This window comes from Telmatherina bonti (assembly GCF_933228915.1).
Source record: "Telmatherina bonti genome assembly, chromosome: 12".
Taxonomy (NCBI): Eukaryota; Metazoa; Chordata; class Actinopteri; order Atheriniformes; family Telmatherinidae; genus Telmatherina; species Telmatherina bonti.
This window is the reverse complement of record NC_136610.1, coordinates 28334682-28354172: the sequence shown is the minus strand read 5'-3', so window position 1 is coordinate 28354172 and position 19491 is coordinate 28334682. Positions and strand designations below refer to the sequence as shown.

The 19491-nt window shown below is 39.8% G+C and overlaps 1 protein-coding gene across 1 annotated transcript; it reads left to right on the top strand.

Annotated features, from left to right (window-relative positions):
• The first annotated feature begins 3886 nt into the window (after positions 1-3886).
• LOC306763714 (cell adhesion molecule DSCAM-like) lies at positions 3887-7366 on the top strand. Its single transcript, XM_079250594.1, has 13 exons — positions 3887-4102; positions 4311-4439; positions 4555-4722; positions 4820-4890; positions 4979-5225; positions 5311-5388; positions 5507-5584; positions 5853-5981; positions 6061-6225; positions 6718-6764; positions 6925-7024; positions 7109-7139; positions 7252-7366. Exons 1-13 carry the CDS (start codon positions 3961-3963, stop codon positions 7307-7309), a joined length of 1443 nt encoding a protein of 480 aa, XP_079106720.1. The 5' UTR covers positions 3887-3960; the 3' UTR covers positions 7310-7366.
• The last annotated feature ends 12125 nt before the right edge of the window (positions 7367-19491 follow it).

The window sequence follows — 19491 nt, the reverse complement described above, 5'->3', positions numbered from 1 at the left end:
AATATTGTAACATATAAAGAAAACTGTCTTTTCTCCTTCTCCTTAATACCAGGGAACCTCTGGTATTCATGCAAAACAATTATTTATTTAATGATTTCAGGTGATGATTTAAATAAAACATTGAGCACATTTCTTCTTAATCTTTACAATATCTCAACCAAAATATTTAAGTAGAATATTTTACAACCCTGAGTTGAGGAACTCCAAGAACAGATGTTCTGCTCAAATGACTCTGAGATTTGTGTGAGGACAGCACTTTGTAATTTGGAAAACTGGAAGTTGAAACCAGTCCATAATCAGTTTAACTTTTGTGTAAAAGTGAACTTCGAGTCATCCTATCTTGAAGAAATGAAGTCTGGGGTGCGCTTTGGTGTCTGTTTATGGGTGTGGTCAGGTGTGTGCGTGTGGGTGGTGCAAAGTTTTAAGATTCACCTTCACCTGGGGAAATGGTTAATGGCGAGTGCCACACCATGGCCTCCATCATCCAACTAAAGGGAAGCTGAGAGTGGTGTTTGATTGTGGTGCCAGCTTTAAAGGGAAATCACTCAATGGGCAGCTAATTCAAGGCCCTGATCTTACTAGCTCACTGATAGGAGTTGATTCAGAAAGGAGCCTGTCGTTATCATGGCAGACCTCGAGTCCATGTTCCATCAGGTGTGAGTCCCTCCAAAGGATGCTGACCCATGTAGGGGCCACAGGGGGAGCTAGACCAAGAACCTGTCGAGTTCAGGATGAAGGTACACTTATTTGGGGATTTGGGAAATTTACTTTGGGGATTCATAAAGTATTTTTCATTTCATTTCATTTGGTGAAACCTCATCCCCTGCATGTGCCAATTTTGCACTGAAGAAATGTGCCGAGGATTTTGGACACCTTTTTAAGGAGGAGATGGTTAATAAAATCCTGCTTTGTTTCTATGTGGATGACTGCCTTGCATCTGTGTGTAGTGAGGAGGAAGTTGGATTTTGAGCAGCCATCCTTACCTGTAGAGAGAGTGTTCGGTGTGGTATGGTGCATTCAATCGGAAATGTTCAAATTTAAGATTGTGCTTCAGTAAAGGCCACTTACCCGCAGAGGAATTCTCTCGACGCCTCATAGCCAAAAGTGGACAGGGGCAGGAGCTGCGTTCTGATAAAGGGACAAACTTTATTGGAGCTGAACGGGAGCTAAAAATGTTGATTGAGCAATGGAATCAGATGCAGAAAAATAACTTGCTGCTGCAGAAGGGCATCAAGTGGACTTTGAATCCACCAACAGGAGCCCATCATGGAGGAGTGTGGGAAAGGCTCGTTTCATTTGTCAAGAAAGTGCTCAATTCTACTTTCAAGGTACAACATTTGGATAAGGAAGGTCTTCAAACTGTGCTCTGTGAGGCTGAAGCCATTGTTAACAGCAGGCTCAATTCTAGGGCATCCACAGATTCAAATGAACCTGGAGGCCTTAACACCTAATCACCTGCTGCAAAAGAACTTACCTTCACTACCACCAGGAGTGTTCCAATCGACTGATGTTTCTGCTAAGAGGACATGGAGACAAGTTCAGTATATCTCAGACCTATTTTGGAAACGTTGGACTAAAGAATACTTGCCTCTGATGCAGGAGCGCCAGCGTTGGGCTGGAGTCAAGAGGAATCTCATTCCTGGAGATGTTGTGATCATTGTGGACAGCACAGCTCCTCAAAACTCTTGAATTATGGGACGAATGTTGGACGTTTCCTGACAAAAAGGGATTAGTCTGCCAGGTCCAGATGAAAACCAAGACTAGCTGTCTGGACCGGCCTATTACCAGGGTCTGTCTATTGATGGAGGCAGACAGTGCCTCTAGAAACTTTGTGACTTTTTTTGTTGTCTTTGAACCGGCGTGACCATCCATTGACTGAAGTGACTTTGAGCCTATTGGTCAAAATGGTGACCAGAAAAAAGAAGATTGCTATGTTGTATTTTCATAGACTCTAATATTCTCATGCCATTTGTGTATATTTTTGGTTATGTAATAACTATATCTTGTATTTTCATGTTTGTTGAATTATTGTAGAAGTCAATAATTAGGGGCTGGTGTATAGAAGACATATAGTCTGGGGAGCACTATGTGTGTGACTTCATGGTTGTGGTCAGGTGTTCATTTATGTGTTTGGGTACGGTTAGGTGTGAGTGCATGTGGGTGACGCAAAGTTTTAAAAGATTCTCATTCACCAGGGGAAATAGTTTTTGGGAGAGGCTGCATAGCCATAATTTTTGTTGACTGTTTTTTGGCTTTGGCTTTTGCTTTTTGCATTTTGCTTTTTGCTTTATGCTATGACACTGACAGCAGATGGAGAAAATAAATCATGAAAACACAACTTTGATCCAGCTCCTCTGCGGGCCTATGGGAAGAAGCGCTTCACTGATTGTATAGGACCCAACACCTCTCAGCGGCTTAAGGAAAAAGGAAGCGCAACTCTATTTATCTGTATATCTGTCTGTCCGTCCTTCATTTTATTTTCGCTTGTGACATAAAAACGAATTTCCCTTCATTAGATTGATACTTTTTACTTCTATTTTTTTTCTGTTTTGTTTCTTTCTGTGAGTCCTCGCGGACCATGAAGTCCTCTGGTACTTACTTTTAGTTGTCCCCAAACTTCAGACCCAAAACCCTACAGCAGAACCTTGTCCCATCATTGTGGCCCCGCCTGTGGAGCAGATTACCTGAGGGTCTCAGGGCTGCGTTTGAAAAGAGGATGGAAATCTATATCTTTCCATTTTACCTTTTACCTAGTTACTCAATTTTATCTATTTACTTACTTATGCAATTATTTATTTATTTACTTGTGGATCGAGCAGCAGGCTGATGGATCAGGGTTTTGTGCTAACATTCAACAATATATTAATATTGAGAAATCCTTTTATTGTTTTTTGTTACTTGTTACAATAATGTAACAACAGTTAGTTTTTATTCAACTTCCAGTTTTACAAATGTTTACAATAAAAAGGAATAAGGACAAGTAAGAAAACCACCCAGTGTTGTGAAACTTTTTAAACCTTAAGCAGTGCCTTGCACATGTTTCATGAGAAGTGAACATTGAGGAACTTCTTTTTTTAAGTCACTCAACACTGAACAGACCCAACTGCACTCAGAAGACGTATAAAAAAGTCCATGGCCCTCAAGTAAACCCCACTTTCTATTCTTATTAGTGTTACACCTGAGTGTATGAAGTGTTAAACATCATCATCAAAATGATCAATCTTCATCTTTCTTTGCTTCAATAAAGAGCAGCACAATATCAACTGAGACTAAGACATAAAGATTGACATAACAACATAGGTAAGGATGTTGTGTTTATAACCCTCATACCCTCTAATCATTTAAATGAAACAATTCTCTGATAGGAGGAACCAAAACCACACAAAAGGAAACAACACTTTTCTGCATTCCTCTTGTGCCAGCAGAAGTTGTGTGTGTTTGTCTGTGTGAATGTGTGTGTGTGTGTGTGTGTGTGTGTCTGTGTCTGTGTGAATGTGCGTGTGTGTATGTGTGTGTGAGCGTCAAGGACAGCATGTGATTTGGAAAGATTTCAGAGCTGAAACCACATTGTGGTCAGTTCGGTGTTGGTTAGCAGATGAACAACTTCCACAGAGAAATCAAAGTTTTAAGATGATTCATCTGAACAACAGATACGTCACTTTTCTCTTTAGTCTGCTCACCGGTAAGAAACTTATTTAGATTATTTATATTACCTAATAATTCATTTGTGGATTTTCCCTAAAATCTTCCATTGAATTTTCAGGTTGTGTGTCTGCAGACCACATAATTACCACAGTGGGAACAGATGTTACTTTAAGCTGCAGCTATGATGCTCAGTATTATGGTAGGCTGGCTGTGTGCTGGGGTCGGGGGGCCATACCCAACAGTGGCTGTGCTAACGAGGTGCTCAAGTCAGATGGGACATCAGTGATCAGCAGGCTGTCAGAACGGTACCTGCTCATGGGTAATCTTGGCGAAGGTGATGTGTCGCTGACCATCAGACAGGTCGAGGAGGGTGACTCGGGCACATATGGTTGCCGTGTGGACATACCGGGCTGGTTCAATGATCAGAAACACCACCTGACTCTCACAGTCAATGCAGGTACTTTTGACAGTATTTTTTGATAAATCCTAATATAAATAATGTATGAAAATTCTCACATTCAAACACTTTTTAAGTATAGTTTTATTTTTTCCAGAAAAAAGGAAACTGTATATTTAATAATCGAGTAGACATTACAAACTTAATGACACTATCTGAGAACACAACATGTTTTTGTTCTAAATAAACTGTTTTCTTGTCTTTTCAGCACGTCCAGCTCCCCTGAAGGTAGAAGCAAGAGAGGTAAAGGAAAGAACTGTCACTATTCGCTGGACTCCTGCTTTTAATGGCGGCAGACCCATTACAGGATACACAATTGATCTTAAAAACAAATATGGTAAGCACAAGTAAATTATGCCTGTCAACCTCAAAATTTTGCACGTTAAACAACTTTGAAAATGTATATTATGGGTGATGCAGTCTGGATCTTATCTATAATTCCTTTTGCACAGCGTTCTGGGATACCGCTATAAGAACTGATGTGTCGCAACCTCAGCTGACTCAGGTGACTTTAGTGGATTTGCGTCCATCCAAGACCTACAACATTCGCATGTTTGCTGTCAACAGTGTGGGAATGAGTGATTCCAGCAATGTCCTGACACTAACTACAAAAGAAGCAGGTAGATTATGCAGCACATTATTTAGACATTATCAAAATTATGATGAGCTCAAAGGAAACTTCAAATTTTAAGTGAGAGAAGTTTGACTTCCTTGCAGCACCGGAGGGTCCACCTGTCGATATGCAACTTCAAGCTCTCAGTTCTCAAAGTATCAGAGTATCTTGGAAGGTAAAGTTAGAAGAATTTTAACAGCATAAATCAACAATATTCAGCAATATATGATATTTGTTGACACCTGTTGTCCTGTCTTGACCAGCCTCCGAAGGCTGATCTCAGAAATGGAGTTCTGCGAAGTTACAGCATTAGCTACAGAGAGTATGATCCTGTGGGTGAACAGTTTCAGCGGTGGCAACACCTCAGCGTCTCAGTCACAGGGGAACTAGAAAGTGTCCTTCTGACGAACTTGAAGCCATCCACCAAGTACGGCGTGCTTGTACAGGCCAAAACAAGTGCAGGAATAGGACCCGCCTCGACCGCACCTCTATGCTCTACTCTTGAAGAAGGTAAACTGTCAAACACAAGAACTAAAAACAAAACCCTGAAATAGTTATTTTGATCTCATTTTGGTATATTTTGCTGTATTTTAAGTTAAAAAAACAACAGAGGCTGCAAGTGTTTCTTCCACAGCTACTACAATGTGGACGCAACACCCAAGTCTCACTTCAGGTCAGTGTTACCCGGCTGGTTAAAGTGAATTGTTGGATTATTTATGGAGAATTGCTCATGAATAAATAAGTTATTTTAGGTAGGAATAACTTTTCTGCTTGGTCCTAAATTTATACAGCATCAACAGCTGAGACCACTTCTGCATCCACATACTGGGAAGGAACCACACCAACAAGCCCCACAAGTATTACATCAGGTACTTTGTTTTTTACATGCAGGCTTCTTGTGAAATCTTACAGGAAAAACAAGTCTGTGTTTACAGATTTAATTCTGACTTATACTGTTCACCACCAACACAAAACACGAGGACATTAAAAAAACAGTTTAAGCATCCCATTTAAGATCCACTGCTACATGGTTACCTTCAGTTGAAATGAAACATGTTCGCTTATAATCATAAAATGTTAACTTGCTATAAGTTAATAAAACTCAACTTTCTGGATGTGTGGCTGGTTCACTCCCAGTGCCCCCAGATCCACCAGTAGTTGAAGTCAAGGAGGTGAGAGACAATACATTTTCTCTCATCTGGACTCCGGGGTTTGAAGGCGACAGCCCCATCACTGGCTACTACTTAGAGTACAAAGCAGCCAATGGTAAGAGACAACTCCAATAAAAGGATTACATAGTTAATCCATCTAATGTTTGGTGACATTATGGTTTTTTTCTTTACAGCCTCATGGGATTACACAATGAATATTGTCGACTTTGGCCCTAACCAGACAGAGGCCACAATAATAGAGATAAATCCTTCAACATACAACATCCGCATGTTTGCCAAGAACAGTCTGGGAACCAGTAAAGCAAGCAATGTCCTCACAATCACCACTGGAGAATCAGGTGTTGCTTTCTTATCTTTCTGTCTCAGTTGCGTGTTACTGTTTCTTTTTTAACGCGCAGAGCAGGACTGTGAATGGATGTTTACAGTAAAGCACTGATTCATGAAACTGTAATCTATTATTCTGATTAAAAAATGTAACTTGTAACAACTTAACTAAATCAAAATTTTTTAATTAAACAAGACAAAGGAACAAGATATAGTACTAAACTATTAGGTTTTTACAAGGTGAACTCATCAGATGGACCAAAGTGAAAGTTATGGTTTGAGAATAATAATAAATTTATCTATAAAAAAAAAACGAGAATAATATTTTTAGTATATTCTTCTTACTGTGCTCTTCATTAACCAACTGTTTCATTGACATACAAACAGTGCCTTAAGTAAACACTTCTCAGTGTTTGTTAGGTGCTATCTTTTAGTTTTTTAAGCTGTTTTATGAATAGCTTTAAAACCTTCTTCTACTTTATTCCTCAAACGGGCGGGCCTCACAGTTCATCACGGGGACAGCCTCATAGCAACAATTTCAACTGAAACGGTTGTAAGTATTAAATTGGGACTAGCCCTCATCAAAAGTTTGGATATAAGGTATCAATATCTGAGCCAAAATTTCAACTTTATAATATTACCTTATTTCTTATCTTATTAGAGTACTAGTTGAAAGAGGTAATCTTTAGTTGCACATATATTTTCTCTGCTAGGCGCCTACTGAGGACAGTCGTGGTGTTCACCCAGCTGCCATCGTTGTGCCAGTGGTACTGGTGGTGTTTACCAGTGCTGTGGTCATTTGGCAGCTTTCACGTAAGTGTTTCCCCTGCAGAACTGCCTCATATTGAAACCCAATAAAATGTGATTCCTTCATTTAATCAGCAGTTCTCTTCACAGGGATGAAACAGAAAAAGGCCAGTCTAACCATGTGAGTGTTCACAGTGTTTGCCTTGTTCATTCAAAGGATTATGTTATAGATGCCACTTTAGATACAACAGTAGCCTCTACTACACTGAAAAACTGCCTTCCTACCTGTACAGGTGGCTGACCAATGGAGGGATACGTTACAGAGGTGCTGAGTCACTACAAGAGCTGTAAAACTCTGGGATACTCAGCAATTATTCCAGCGAAGAAAGGAGGAAACTGAGAGGAGCAGTACTTCCTTATTGTCTGAAATCTGTTGGAGATCATCTAAATTTTATTTTATTTTATTTTTTATTGAGCTCTTTAAGTGTGATTTAAATAAACTAAGCAGAGAAACTTACTTTGACTTTGAAAACAGTCACTGAAGCTGCTCACAAAAAGGTGTAGTTTGGAATTTTTACATGTTTTATACAATGTTTAGACACTGTAAGTAGCTTTCAAACTATTGAGTATTGATAACACTTTTATAACCAGCAATTTATCATGTGATAAAAAGGTACCATCACTGCAATTATTTTAACTTTTCCTAATAAATGTGTTTTGGGATTTCTATCTTTGGTGATGTACTTTATTGTGGGTATCAAGCTCTCTTTTAAAACAGCAGCTGAAAGCACATCTTTTAAAACTGGCTTTTACTTAGTTTTATTTGTTTGTGTTGTTTTGTGTTTCACTGTGAAGCATTTTATGATTTTTATTTTGAAATGTGCTATAAGAATAAACATTTACTTACTTACTTTCTTACTTATACTTATATTTGTAGTTCCACAATTATGGACGAATCAGAGATTCATCTTGGAGGAGACTAGCTTTATAAAAACTGTTGTTTTTCATGGAATGACCACATATCAAGCTCTGGGATGGCGTACTGTAGAGCAGTTCCTTATGAAGCTCAGGGTGAACCCATAGTACCATGCAGCATGTGGTGAAGCATTACATCCAGCTGTGGTAAAATGTAATGTGCTAAGACTTGCATGAGTTAAAGGGATCAGTTTTCAGACACAAAATTTAAGATGGCCTGTGGTGTGGGATGTATTCAGGTCTTACACTGGGGTACAAGTACTACTAACAAGGTATACATTTCCATAGTTCTTTAAGTATAGTATAGTATAGTATAGTATAGTAATTAAATACCTCTAACAACAAATCTTATGTGTATATCCAGTAACAGTCAGGAGTTTGCATCCTTAGGAAAGAGCTGGTAGATGTTACTTACTTATTTAGTTAGTAAGAAAAAAAATCAAATCCCTAGTGAAGATTGCCAAATAAAAATAAATTTAACTAAAAATGTGCAAAAGTACTATATAAAAAATATTTAAATACCTCATTATATCACTTAAAATCTGGAGGGGGCCTTCCTGACAGTCGTGCTTGTTTGTGAGTAGATGGTCTATCTGCTTGATAGACATTTGCTGGCCTAATCATGATTTTTAATCCAAAAACTGAGTCAAATACAATATATTAAAATCAAATTTATGAAGATGATAACTTTCTATATCACACATCAAGTGAAATTTAAACTTTAAACCTGAGCATCATGTGCCCATGTCCTATTCTCACCACCAGAGGGCATCAGAGTCCCAGCAGTCAGTTGACAGGATTCTTTCCAACTCACTAAGATCTCCCAAGTCCTCTGGGGCACGCACTGCAGCCAGCTGGATTTCAATCCATCTGTCCTGTAAATCTCTTAATTGTCCTAATTAAGGAGAGGAGGAAGAGGAGGAGATCTGACACCTCTGTGGAGCTTTAAGGCAGCTGCCTGTGAGGGAGTCTCCCACTAATAGGGGATCACAGGGGGTATAACTAAGCCACTTGTCGCAGTGGGAACCACAAATCACAAAGAATGGATGTTTAAAAAAAATACTTCCACTTCCTTTTCAGCTTGTTTATGTCTCGAAAAAGATCCCTAAACATAGCCACTGATGGCAGCACAATTGTTTTTGTTGTTTCAAACTGCACAAACTGAAGCGTTACACGTTAGACCAATTGTCTTCAGTGGTGTAAATATGGCTTGATTGTAGTATTACTGTGATACTTCATCAAAAACTCAAAGCTACAAGCATGTAAAGTCAGAGTAAACATTATGACCATTGCCTGTAAACACAACTCGACCACATCCCGCCTATCTGGGCTTCGTCTGATCTATGGAGACCTTGCCTTGTGCTCTTTCCGCTTTTCTCTGCCTCCTCACTCTGGCTTCGCTTACCACGTCTGTTCCTCTCCTGGTGCTTTCCTCCATCTCAAACATCTTCATCCATCCTCCTCTCCATGCACGTCCCGCTGATTACACTGTGTGGCACTTGCATAAACAGAGGAAAAGAAGCAAGGAAGGTTGTGGGTAGCACTGGTTTGATGACTTTGATGAGGTCCCTTTGATTGGCCACACAGCCAAAAACCAATTAACCCCCCTGCCACCTCAACCTCCTCGTTTACCAGTTCCCCTTAGGCCATGGCTGCCACCGGTAGCCCACTCAAAGCAACAAACCAGAAGTCGATTCAAAGGAAAGCAGCTGATCAAATCAAATAAAACTTTATTTCTTGAGCACTTTTCATGTCACGGGCAACACAAATTGCTTTACAAGATAAAATCAAGTCATGAGGATTAAAACAACCAGTAGATAACAAGGTATTTAAGGCATGATCCTGCGGACCTGCATTTACAACCTGTCTGATTGTCCCAACAGCTTTGTCACCTCATTCACAGCATGGTTACCAGTCCTCTTTAAGCATCTATGACCAAATATCCATTAAGGGAACAGCACAATAGATTTTACATAAGCTGTGCAGAACTATGTCCGCTGAGTATGAAACTGCAGGTGGGAGATTGAGGATGGAGGAGGGAGTGCATGGTAATAATAACAGCAGTACCAGCAGTGGGGACAGAGTACTATAATAAATCATGCACTGTGGTTCTGGCCATATCAAGGCACTAACATTCAGGAAATGGAGACTTTGAATGGTACCGCATACACCAAAGACTTAGCTCCACAGGAGGGGCTGATCTGCAGGCCTCTTTGCCCCGGAACGGATGCACGGTCCTGGGCTCAAGGAACAGCCAGATGTTGGCCCTTCTGAAGCACCTTATGACGTTGAGAAGAAGAGAGCAGATGAGAGTATTGAACAGGACTAAAGTAAAAAAGGCATAGAGTGGAGGTGGAATTAAAAAAAAAGAGGGAGTTGAGGTGTGGCCTATTTGCTGATGAAAGGGCCACTAATTGATTCAAGCCTTTATCTGAGCCCCCTGCAAACGACAGCAGCTCAAAGGCAACTTTTCATCTTGTTAGAGCTATAACATGCCTGTTAGAGTGGAAATGAAAACAAGGCAAAGCAGTGATCCTCAAATCAGAACCAAAACTTTTGTGCAAGCTGGACAAAATTCAAAGAAATTACAGTGACAGATAACAGACCTGAGCTGAGACAAGGAGATGAATTATTGATCTAACCCTATAAAGCCAAACATATCATATTTGATACATATAGTTTCTCAGACATTTGGTATTTTATGGTAAATACTTTGCTCAAAATCCTCTTGAACACAATCTGACACTGGTCCTCTGCGGCTCTGTCCCTAATCAATACCAGAAAGCATAAAATTACACTTTAATAATTTTGACATATCACATAGCTATGAATAGGTAAATTTTCCACCAAAAATTGTTCAATTTTTTTGTTATATTTTGTTAAAAGGGTCTAAGAAAGAGCTCATTAAAACAAACAAACAAACAAAAAAAAAACATTCCCATTTTTTTCACGAGTTGGGACTTAAAAGGCTAAAATTGCTTCATATACGAAGCAATCTGATGGTGCATTTATGTGTGAATGTATGTGATCTGATTAAACAACTTAAACCAGATGGAAGGCAGTGCACCGAAGGTCAGACATAGCAGTTGCTATGGAAACATCATAAGGTAGACCAAGTAAAAAAACAAAAATGTTGTACTGCCCATGTACCTTATGTGGCGTATCAACCCAGCTGTGTGAGTGTTTATGTGTGTGATACATAAAGTATCCACAACTTGAGATTCAAGTTATTTAGACAAATGTTAGAAAGAAAGAAAGATAGAAAGACAGAAAGAAAGAGAATGAAAGAGCGAAAGAGACTCTGCAACTATAAAATCTGTGGAAATTATTAAAAAAGATACATTTGAAAGCAATGAAAAAAAATAGAGCTTTGACAGGTCACCTATGCAGGTTCCTGCATAAGTATGCACATACTTATATACAAATTCATATGTACGTATTTGTATATACCTATACATACATACATATACATATATATATATATATATATATATATATATATATATATATATATATATATATATATATATATATGTGTGTGTGTGTATATATATATACATATATATATATATATATATATATATATATATATATATATATATATATATATATATATATATATATATATATATATGTATTATTTTTTTTTTTTTTCCAGTTTTCTTCCAACTGGTCTGAAAACCTCGCCATTGCTACATCGTGCTCTTGTTTCTTTGTGTGTTATCACTCTCTCTCTCTTTTTACATAATCAATTGTGAATTTGTTTTTCACTGCTTGAGGAAATGGTGTTGCTTGAGAGTGTGAGAAAAGCATGACACTCAATGCAGGGAAACTGGTACTCCTCCAAGGATCAAAATGGAAAGTGAAAAAAAGAAAATTAAAGTGTAAAGAACGGCCAACAAATATTTGGCTGTTGCACAGATGAAGATGCACCGTGTGTCTGCATGGTTAATAGTTTTCTGTCTGTTTCTGCCTAAATTTATTTACGTTTCGAGCTAGTGCACCAAAGTTTTGTAATCCTTCTATGAAACGACAGAGAAAGAACTAAAGAAAGTAGAATTACTGCATGGTTAGTATTTTTTAACCAGTTATATATGTGAACTGAAAACAGTGCAAAAGCTCATCATGAAATATTGCTACTTAGCAAATCTTGAACTAAGTGGGAAATTTCAACCTTCTCGGAAGTCTAAGTTTCCATAGAAACACACAAGACTTTAGGTTGATGTAGCGAGTTCATCAAAGGCTGGAAAAAAAATTGCATTTGGCAGCCAGTCATTGAGGACATAAATAGCTATACTGACATGCTTGTTGCTTCTCTTTGCACACCCATAATCCTTAATGCTTGCAGATATTTCCATAAACGTTTGAACATCCGAAACCATATCTTGTACGATTCATATTACACGTCACCTCTCATTCAGGCAGCATTAAATGTCAGAGCTTTGAACAGAGGCATGGGTCTTAATCTGTTTAAATTTGCTGCCTTCTTTCTGCTAACACCACTGACTTTTACTTTTTTAGACACCTGCCCAGAGGCGAGTTCTAGTAAGGAGAGGCGTCAAATTGGAAGATCTCCATCGTCCTGGCAGCTGAACACAGTGGAACTCTTGGATCTGTTCAGGGGATTGGACCAGCTGAGCTCTGCCATGGAAGACAAGTGGCTGGCGCTGTTGAATGGAGGAAAGGAGTGTGGAAGGATGGAGGGAGAGGGGATAGAGAAGAGGGGGTGAGAAGAGGGAGAGGTAATCACATCAGGGGATTAGTGGCTGTTATTAATGGAGAATAAGGCTCTTTGCTGTCACTCTCACATTCATGCACACACAGACCCACACAAAAATTCACAGTTGTGATTCTCATTTATCTATCTATCTATCTATCTATCTATCTATCTATCTATCTATCTATCTATCTATCTATCTATCTATCTATCTATCTATCTATCTATCTATCTATCTATCTATCTATCTATCTATCTATCTTTTTGTATGTCAGTAAGTAATTCAATTACACTCCTGCTTCTCGTCTCCTCGTCCAACCTCTGGCCGATGGCAATGCATTATGATTTTGGTTTGTAATATTCTCGCTACCTACTTCATGTGGGAGAAAAATGATCTGCTCCTGTGTGCATATCTCTGTGTGTGTGTGTGTGTGTGTGTGTGTGTGTGTGTGTGTGTGTGTGTGTGTGTGTGTGTGTACGCACACAAGTATTTGTGTGCATTTTCTGCTGGCATGCCACCCCTTTGAAAGATGGCCATTCACTGGTGAACAAACAAGACATTTGTCTAAAGTCTTGCATCACCTCAGGGAAGACTCTGAAAATGTGCTTTGCCAGGTTATCGCTCGCTGTTATTTTCAGTCTTTCTGTGATTCACAGGATTCAAACTGCATGACATGATTTTTGAAAAAAGAATTGACACCTGTCATTTGTGCCTCATGCACTTGGAAAATATGATAAGGGACCGAGCAATTTTCTAACTGATGATGATTAAAATGTAGCCTTTTTATTTAAGGAAAAAAAATCCCCATAAACCTACATTATTTTTTGCAAACATTGAGATGTTTTACTTTGTCTGAATTAACTGAAGATACTCGTTATGTGAACTACAAGTCAAACATTTCGGCAATTATTTAAGCAAATAGAAAAGAGTGTTGAAATCCTTAGTGCATGTTTTACTGTAGCAAATAAGCTTTCCTGCTAATGTTATCAGAATGTGGTGTATTTCATAATTTTTTTGGGGAATCATGGCCATCTTGTCCTCATTTCAGCAAGGCAATGCAAAGCCACATTCTGCATCGCCTCAGAGAAAAAAAGAGTGCAGTTTCTACCTGCCTTCAGTCCACAACTGTTCCCCACTAAAAATGTGTAGCACACTATGAAACACAAAATATGACAATGGGGACCCTGGACTATTGGGCAACTGAAGATGTACATTAAGTAAGAATGGGAAAGAATTCCACCTAAAGCATCAACAATTAGTGTCATCAGTTCCCAAATGCTTATTGAGTCTTGTTAAAAGGATAGATCATAATACAGTTGTAAATATGTCAGCTTTTTTGAAGCATCAAATTCAAAATGAGGGAATATTTGCATCACATACATTAAACATCTTGTCTTTGTGGTGTATTCAATTAAATATAGGTTTAGAAAGGATTTGAAAATCATTGTCTTCTGTTTTTGTATGTCTTCCACAATGTCCCGACTTCATTAGAATCAGGGTTGTACTTCAAAATGTATTTACAAAAAAAACTTCAATCCCACTCACGTGTATCAGTTGTTTTAGAGAAATTTTAAAATACAGCAACTATTTCTTGGTAGATAATTATAGCTTCGTATAAGATGTAACTTTTATAGCTTGACTAACTTACTCCTACAACCTTTGCTTCAAACTTCAAACATCTGCTGAAATGTGGGGAAACTGTAACCATCGACAACTTGTGATGAATTCAGACTCTGGTGATGGTTGCTGCAAGCAGTGGTCTACAGTAGGGATCCCCAATCGTGGTCCTCAAGGACTGGTGTCCTGCAGGTTTTCCAAGTGCCCCAGCTGCAACACATCTGATACAAATCAATGTGTATTTAGCAGATATGTGCAGAGTTTTTACTGAGTCTGAGTCAGGTGTGTTCCAGCAGGAACATTTGGAAAACCTGCAGGACACCGGTCCTTGAGGACCAGGGTTGGAGATCCCTGATCTACACCATGCCACAAACCTCCAAGAAAAAAATGCAAATGTTAACGTTTCCTTAGATGTTACGAATCTGAAGAGGAAAACTATCAAAAGTCATCCAAACATTGTGTCATCCAAAGCAAGATTTTATCCTGTAAAAAGTACTGTGATGAACAAAAGATAGTTTATCAATATGCTAAATAATGGTTGTACGCTGCTACAGCAAATCAGATGAGCCGTCTGTTTGCCACCTAAGTACCGCTTGTATTAGCAGGTCAGTGTTATCTGATGGCCTACTCATGGCCACAGTGAGCTACCACAGGAGTTCTGTCAAAGTCTCATGAAAAAAAGAACACAGGATTTATTTGGAAAACCACATGCGGTCCACACTCGTCTCTTCTCATGACTTTTTATTTTAGGAATTTATAGTGAAATAGAAGCCACAAAATAAAGATTCAGGTTGCAGTACCATCTATGTGAGCATGCAGCTGTGTGACGCCACATGGGAAAACATTAAAACAATGCTAATGGATGATTTAGATTAAAATCTAAAAGATGGGAAGGGGACAGTCAGTACGAGCACCTGGATCAAATGAATGACTAACTATGCAGAACTTGATAGGCTTTTAGATCCATTCAATTTGTGTCAGATTTGCTGGAGCTGAGACACCTTGAAAAAACATGTCTGTGCAACATATAAAACTTACTGGACTGGATGGACAAAACCGAGTAGCCCTGCTCAACAGGATAAACTGTATATTTGTAACAAATTTATTCCAAATTGACTTTTCGGAAAAAGTAACAGCCCACATAGTTGGATTTACACGGGAGTTTGGTTTCCCCAAAAAGCTGATGAGCTCCAGGAAAACACATAGTTGAGACACTAAATGAAAGCTCAGAAATAGTTCACTTGCACATTAAATTTAATTTTATTTTCCACAAGAATCTTGATGTTTGTTAAATAAAGTAAAAAGCATTTATTTATTTGCATTGAAGACTAGAAGAAATTCTTTGTCATTGTCACAAGTAAAACAAGACTTTGAAGTGCCATCCAAGCAATATATTATCTATTAAATTAAAATTATATAAAACATACAAATAAAAGCAACAGAGTCATCACTCACACACAAGCATAGATTCTTATTACACTGTTCACTCACATAACATTAGATGTGTTTTTCAGTACAGTGAGAACAGTCTTGAATCTGGTCTTTATTGTGTTACTGAAAAGCTTTAAGAGGTTAAAGAACTTTCCATCGGTACATGAGATGTTTCTGATTGAATTAGCAATATCCACTACCGTGTACTAATATATATGGACAAGTATGTGATTTGTGAAGTTCCACAATAAGGCTCTCACAGAAACCACTGAGTAGTTTGAATTCTGAACAGTCCTGCTTTGTGGCAAATTTCCAGGTTTCTGGCATTTTAAAACGGTAACTTTTAACTCCACTTTAGCTCCATATTTTCTAATAGTGATGACATCAGTTTGTAGATTATAAACTCATTTGTGAGAGTAATCAAAGATGCATCAACATTCACACAAGCACACGCAGATGACAGTCACAATAGCTTTTCAGAGAGAAGATGTAGGGGCCCCGGCTAAAGAGGCACATTTACAGGCTCTTTCATCAGGGAGATTTCGTCTCAGCCTTGTATAGAATCACAAAGACACCAGTATCCCACCGTGAGCTGCAGACACAGCTGCACCGCAGTTTCATCATCTGAATGGAGTTTCACAGCAGTGGCAAGGAAACCAAAGTCCCCAAGCTCTATCATATCACCCAAGGAACCTGGAGGGGCAGCGGCATGTCGGAAAAGCTCAGCGGCGAGACAAATAAGTAAATAGACAAAATCCCCATGCAAGGCAAGAGGAACTCTACGGATGGATGGAGAGAGGCAGTCAGCCATTCCTTGTGGCCAAGCAGAGAGCCAGCAATGAAAATACACTAAGTGCTTAATGTTTTGTCTTTACTTGCCTTTGACGGCATTACAATAAAATGAAGTGGAGAAACTTGGGCATAAAACTTCCTCACAGGTGTTGAATTGAGATGTACTTCCTTAAATTAATCGGTGCTTTGTTGCTCTTGTTTCTAAAAAAGTAAACAATGCGAAAAGTACAACTGTCTGCTTGTTTTTACACAGCTGTGACTTTTTAAGTTGGTCTCTATGAACAGAAGGAGCCGAAGGCCCTGTGGGGATACACTTACATATCCAGAGACACACACATGCCAATCTATCTTTCTGTCAGCTCTGTGCTCATAATCACATCCCATCCCGTCATGTTCCCAGACACACAACCCCCCTGCTTCGCTTCACTGTAGGGGGAGAAAAATGAGAGACCCCCCCCAAACGCTCTCTAAGATTAAGGATTTGTGTTTTACATGTGTTATCATTGCTTCCCTTCGTTACCCACCTGCTTTTGTCTCAGCCTCCTCCTCTAATTAGAATCTTGTCCCTTTCATTCCCCCATTCGCCTTTTTTCTACCTGTGAGAGCAAAGAGAAGAGGAGCAGGGAGAGGGAAGAAGAGGAGAAGAAGAAGAAGAAAAGGGAGGAAAGAACGGGTGGAGGAAAGATGAAAAGACCGCCACACGGAGCGAGTGGTGGAGCGTTGTAGAATGCTGTGTCTGAGGGGAGGATGAAGGAGCTTGTCACGTCTCATCACGGAAACCTTTACGCACACGCACACACACACACACACACACACACACACACACACACACACACACACGCACACATATATACACGCACACTAAACCTGGCTGTGGTGCGCCAGAGACACGCAGTCCCACTGAGCCGAGCTTTGAAAAGAAGAAAGTGCAAAGAGAATGAAGAAGAAGAAAGAAGAACAAGCATGAAGAAGCCACCGTGTTGGATGTTTCATTTTGACCCATATTTGTCCTGACGCATAAATCAAACAGACTCTGAGGAGCCCAGCGCATCTGTCACAACAGGGTGTTGAAGAAAATATCTAAGCAGATCCACCCGAATGCACATACCACTGGTGGCACAAACTGCAATTAGGAACTGAAAATAATAAGAGGAATAGAGAGTATGTAATGTTAAGGCAAGCAAACCTTGATGCCACAGATTTCTTTTCACAAATGTGTGTGCTTCTCTAACAAGCATCAAATTATTGCCTTATGCTCTCTTGCCCTCTTTTCCTTCCCTGCTCCACCCCCCACCCCTTCCCATCTCCCTTTCCTACTTGCCTCCAGTCAACTCCAGTGCTGTCGGTGCTTTGGCCCATAGTGTGGCCTTCTTGGCTGTTTATGTGCAAGGTGAGGACAGGCTGGCGCTGGGCCTCAGAGTGCGGTCAGGCCGTGTTTACATCTGTCTGGCCCTGGAGCTTGGAACCTGAAGCTGTGTGCCGGTGCATCCTGGACATCACCCAAAGGACTGTAGCAGGACCCGAAGACTGACTGTCACTCAGGCTCAGCCTTAGCAGGACTGTCTCGTGAATGGCCTCCAGTGTCAAAAGGCCTTACAAGCCATTTTGCATAACTAACCCATTTTCCTCTTAAATCATGTAGTACCTTCGGTTTTGTTTTTTTATTGCTCTCAACTTGCTTTGCTCCATACTCCCCCTAGACTTCCCAGCATCTCCAAGTGAGAGACAGTAGCATAAGGAGCTTGTCCCTGTTAGGAGACCCTGCTTTTTCTGACTGAACGTCTATCAGTTCGTGCTTGGGATTTGAGTGTCTGAGATATGTTTAACACGCACTAATCTGCTAGAAGCGGCAAAGAACTGAATAGCACTGGTTGCGGTACATGACAAACAGTGTGATCTGTCTTTTGTTTTTGATAGCTGATGAATATGCATGTGGCCCTGGGAGTGACTGAGTCTGGGGTGGGGTAGGAGCTCAGAAGAGCATGTTAAACAATAGAATTACATCTCTGACATGCATCCACCGCAAGGCTGGGATTAAACATAAGCCAGCAGAAAAAAAAAACAGAAAAGAGGGAAGAAGGGGAAAAGGATGGAGATAGAGAGTGGAGCGATAAAAAACAGATCCGCTGCTTATCTATTGAAGAAATGGAGGCCTCGGGGAGAAGAGGGGAGGAAGGAGATGAGGAGGGAGGCAGTGGTGGCAAAAAGAGACAGGGGAAGAAGGGGGTGGGGGGGGGGGGGGGGGGGGGTGTCAATCCGATGTATTTAATTTCTTTTGCTGTTAGTGAATCATCAAGGGGATGATCCAACAGTGGATCAAAAGAACAAGCAAGGGAACGGGAAAAAAGCAGATTAATGCAACAGAACAAAGAAGCACTCCCTCCAAGATGATCACAACTCCTCTTTCTCTGTCTTCTTTCTACTCTCCCTCGTCTCTTTTTTTTCCTGCAAAATTTTCTCTCCTCTTTCAACTTTTATTAAGAGTAAAGACATACAGTAAATAAGACATGAGACCATCTACATTCAGAGATGGCTTGACAAGGGATATTTCCGGCCCTCAGGACATCTTTGAATAGCTCTTGAAAGGTAAAATCTGGAAACATCTGATTCATCGTTATTGGCTTCTTAGCGTTCAGTCATATAATGCCAGCGCTTCCAGTGAGGCTATGAGCAAACCACTTGTTTAGTCTGCGCTGCCCTTTTGGCTGAGAGTTGAACAGTTTCATGAAAAGCCTACAGATCAGAGTGGTGGATGTCCAGGGAGCGTGTCCGTTTTTATTTTGAATTCTAAGGCCTGCTCAGACAGTGTTCATGTTTAAAGTAAAGCCTTAATCTGGGCTGTTATACACCAGTACAGTCATAGCATAGTTCCCCTTGAGTGGTGTTGGTTTGTGGTGGTGTCGAAAGTGTTTTCATGTAATATTGTTATTGGCCCAGAGCTGATCCCTCTGTCTTTCTGCCAGTGAGAGGAGAGTGTTATGGGCCATATCTCAGAAGTGT